We start from the raw sequence: 3,264 nt of genomic DNA on the forward strand, positions 1-3,264 counted from the left end.
CATGATGGCAGGTGCTGAGCTCAGCGGAATGGGGCGGGAGCCTCTGCTTTCAGAGCCGGCTTCTCCCACCTGAGACTTCTCCCCATAACCTCAAGGCTGGCCAGAGTCAGGACCGTTTTGCCATCACTGGGCATCCCCACTGGGCTGTTTTGCCTCATCCCACCAGCCACAACTCTCGGTTCGTTCTTCCTGTGTATGACAACTGTGGTGGCCGAAACAGCCCCAGTGCCCCAGCCCTGACGCCACACATTTCTCCCTCTTCCCCCGTGCTATGGACACAGTTGTGACTCCCATTTTAGAGGCCTGGCCGGAGCATGGGAGTCAAGTGGCCTGTCCCAGAACCCCCAATCGATTGGTGGCAGGAGCTCCGGGCCTTCTGTGCCCATGGTCCCCTGACGCCCTCAGAGCCTGCTGCTCATTTGGCTCTGGTACAGCACTGTCACCCCACCCTTGTCACCGGTGCCCTCCACGGTGGGCGCCCACACACAGGTTCAGAGATGCACTGAGCCAACCACTGCTGGGGAGGGCGGCGCGGGGCTTCCCCTCTCGAGGCAGGAAGTGGTGGGAGAGGTTTGAAAGCGTCCAAGAAGGGAAAACAACCCCGAGCAGTGAAGCAAAAGCCCGCCCCACCCGCCCACAGCACTCCGGCAGCGGCACCCAGCAGTGCCCGGGTGAGGTCTGACGCCTCTTTCTCTCCTTTCCACAGGCTTCTGGGACTCCTCACTGAACCCCCCACAAGGAAGTGGGGACCCAGCAGAGCCACCAAGAGACCCAGCCTCTGGAGCACCCCCGGCCTCTAGCCTCAGGTCCACCGCCCATTACCCAAACTGTTCCTGTGAAATCGAGCTGTCGGTAGGAAGTGACCGGCTGTGGTTTGTGAACCCCATTTTCATCGAGGACTGCAGTAGCGCCCTGCCCACCACGGACCAGCCTCCTGGAAGCTGCGCTCCGCGCCCCTCACCTCCCACCTCTGACGCTACCTCAGTCCACCTCCCTATTTACCATATGCTTGCATTCTCTCTGGAACACATCCATCAAGAGGCCCCCCAGGCCCCCCAAACCACCCAGGCCAGCCACCCATGGCAGCCTGTGAGAGGCCCCCACATGCCGCAGCAGATCTAGGCCCCCTCAGGGAGGAAGAGATGACGGTGGAGGCTGCGCCCAGCCCCTTGCAGCAGGCCCCTGCCCCTCCGCTGCCCGCCAAGAAGAACATGCCTGCTGCTCCTCCCAGACGTCGCTTCTCTGAGAGGGTGGCCCCAGAGGACCAAAGTGTGGGCATAGCAGCAGAGGGGCACCAGCTAGGCCTGCCCAGGGCAGCCCCACTCAACCTGCCTCCCCAGGGGGCCTCAGACAGCCCTGGGGACAGGCCACAGAGGACTGCAGAGCAAGACCAGGAAGCAGAAGCCAGATCTGGCGACCCAGGCAGCATGCCAGAGCTTCCCAGAAGGACTAGACTGCCCCCAGTCCCGCCCCCCAGGAAGAAACGGATTTCCCCGCAGCCGGCCACAGTCTTCCCAAGTACCTCAGAGAGTGCTAGGCTCTCCACGCAGGAGGTGACCTCCGAGAGACCCACGCCTGGTGTGCTCAAAGAAGGCCAAAGTCCCGCGTCCCAGGCTGGGGCCCCGCGCCCGCCTGCCCAGGCCAGTGCCTGCCCCCAGAGCTCTCCAGAGTTCAAGGGGTCCCTGGCCTCCCTCGCAGACAGCTTGGGTGTGCCCCTCTCGGCCGCCGACCAGGACTCCTACTCAACCAGCAGCACAGAGGAGGAGCTGGAGCAGTTCAGCAGCCCCGGCATGAAGAAGAAGCCCTCCATGCTCCTGGGCAAGGCGCGACACCGGCTGAGCTTCGCAAGCTTCAGCAGCGTCTTCAACGCCTTCCTCTCCAACAACCGCAAGCTGTACAAGAAGCTGGTGGAGCTGGCGCAGGACAAGTCCTCGTACTTCGGCAGCCTGGTGCAGGACTACAAGGTGTACAGCCTGGAGATGATGGCACGCCAGACCTCCAGCACCGAGATGCTGCAGGAGATCCGCACCATGATGACCCAGCTCAAGAGCTACCTGCTGCAGAGCACCGAGCTCAAGGCGCTGGTGGACCCCGGCCTGCACTCCGAGGAGGAGCTCGGTCAGTGCTGGCGTGGCTGGGCTGGGAGTGGGTGTGGGTGGAGGAGGGGGTCGCAGACCCAGGAACCCCTTAGGGCAGAGGAGGCCCATGTGGACACTGTCAGTGCCCTACACTCACCCCCTTTCCTGGGCATATGCACCTGTCTCCAGCTGCTGCCGGTGCTGCCAATGGGATGCAGCCATCCCCTTTTCCAGAGAATTGAACTTACCCCTTGTGATTGGAATGGCCACACTCCCTCTTCTGCCATCAGCAGCCCAGTCAGTTACTCCCTGCATGTGTGGGGGTGGCAGGGGTGAGGGTGTCTCCATCTGCTATTGTGTTGCTTAGAAATACTTGAGACTAGGTGATTTCTAAAGAGCTGAGGTTTAGGGGTAGCCCTGTAGCCTAGTGGTTAGGGGAGCCGTATCCCATGTGGTGACTGCAGTTTGAATCCCAGCCCTGGCGGCTTGATTTTGGGCTCCTGTACATGCCCCAACTTCTGACAGGATGAACTGGAGAAGGGATCGCGGTGTGACAACACCCTATTGGGGGGTCCTTTCTCTCTCTTTCTTTCTCTCTCTCTCTGATTCACAGTGAAAAATATATTTCACATCACAGTCAACTACATGTCTATATAAATATTAAAAATAGTCCGGTCCCAGGCCAGCCCATGGCATGGTGGTTAAGGTAGCTCAGTTCCACATGGTTGATTGTGTGATTTGAGTCCAAAATATAGCAGCTTGAAAAATATGCCAGGCACATGTGCATGTGTGACCAGAATTCCCAGAGGAAAATGGAGAAGGGATTGTCCTGTTATCACTCCCCCAAGGGGTGCTTTCTCACTTTATCTCTCTCTCTCTCTGGTGAGCGCATGTGCCCTATAACACATTTTTAAAATGTATGCATAGTGGACTGGCAGGTGGTGTGGTGGTTAAGGGCTCTGGACTCCCATATGGCCGACTGGGACTCAGGTCTTAGACCTGGCATCTTGCTTTCTCACCTTCTCTCTCTTATTCTTTCTCTCTGTCCCTCTCTGGCCAAATAGAAATAAATAAATAAATGGATACATAAAGTTAAATAAAATAATTCTATAGGGGGACCAGTAGATGGCGTAATAGTTACGTCACTAGACTCTCGTGTAGTCAACTGTGGTTCAAGTCTCAGACC

The 3,264-nt window shown here is 58.3% G+C and overlaps 1 protein-coding gene across 1 annotated transcript in view; it reads left to right on the plus strand.

Moving 5' to 3' along the window:
- The window catches only part of RIN3 (Ras and Rab interactor 3), a 146,626-nt gene that overhangs the window by 106,774 nt on the left and 36,588 nt on the right, over positions 1 to 3,264 (plus strand). The window contains 2 exon segments of the mRNA XM_027774708.1: positions 707 to 982; positions 985 to 2,118. Of these exon segments, the coding sequence (XP_027630509.1) occupies positions 707 to 982; positions 985 to 2,118 (1,410 nt within the window).

The sequence above is a fragment of the Tupaia chinensis genome, unplaced genomic scaffold (assembly GCF_000334495.1).
Source record: "Tupaia chinensis unplaced genomic scaffold, TupChi_1.0 Scaffold000469_1, whole genome shotgun sequence".
Classification (NCBI taxonomy): Eukaryota; Metazoa; Chordata; class Mammalia; order Scandentia; family Tupaiidae; genus Tupaia; species Tupaia belangeri.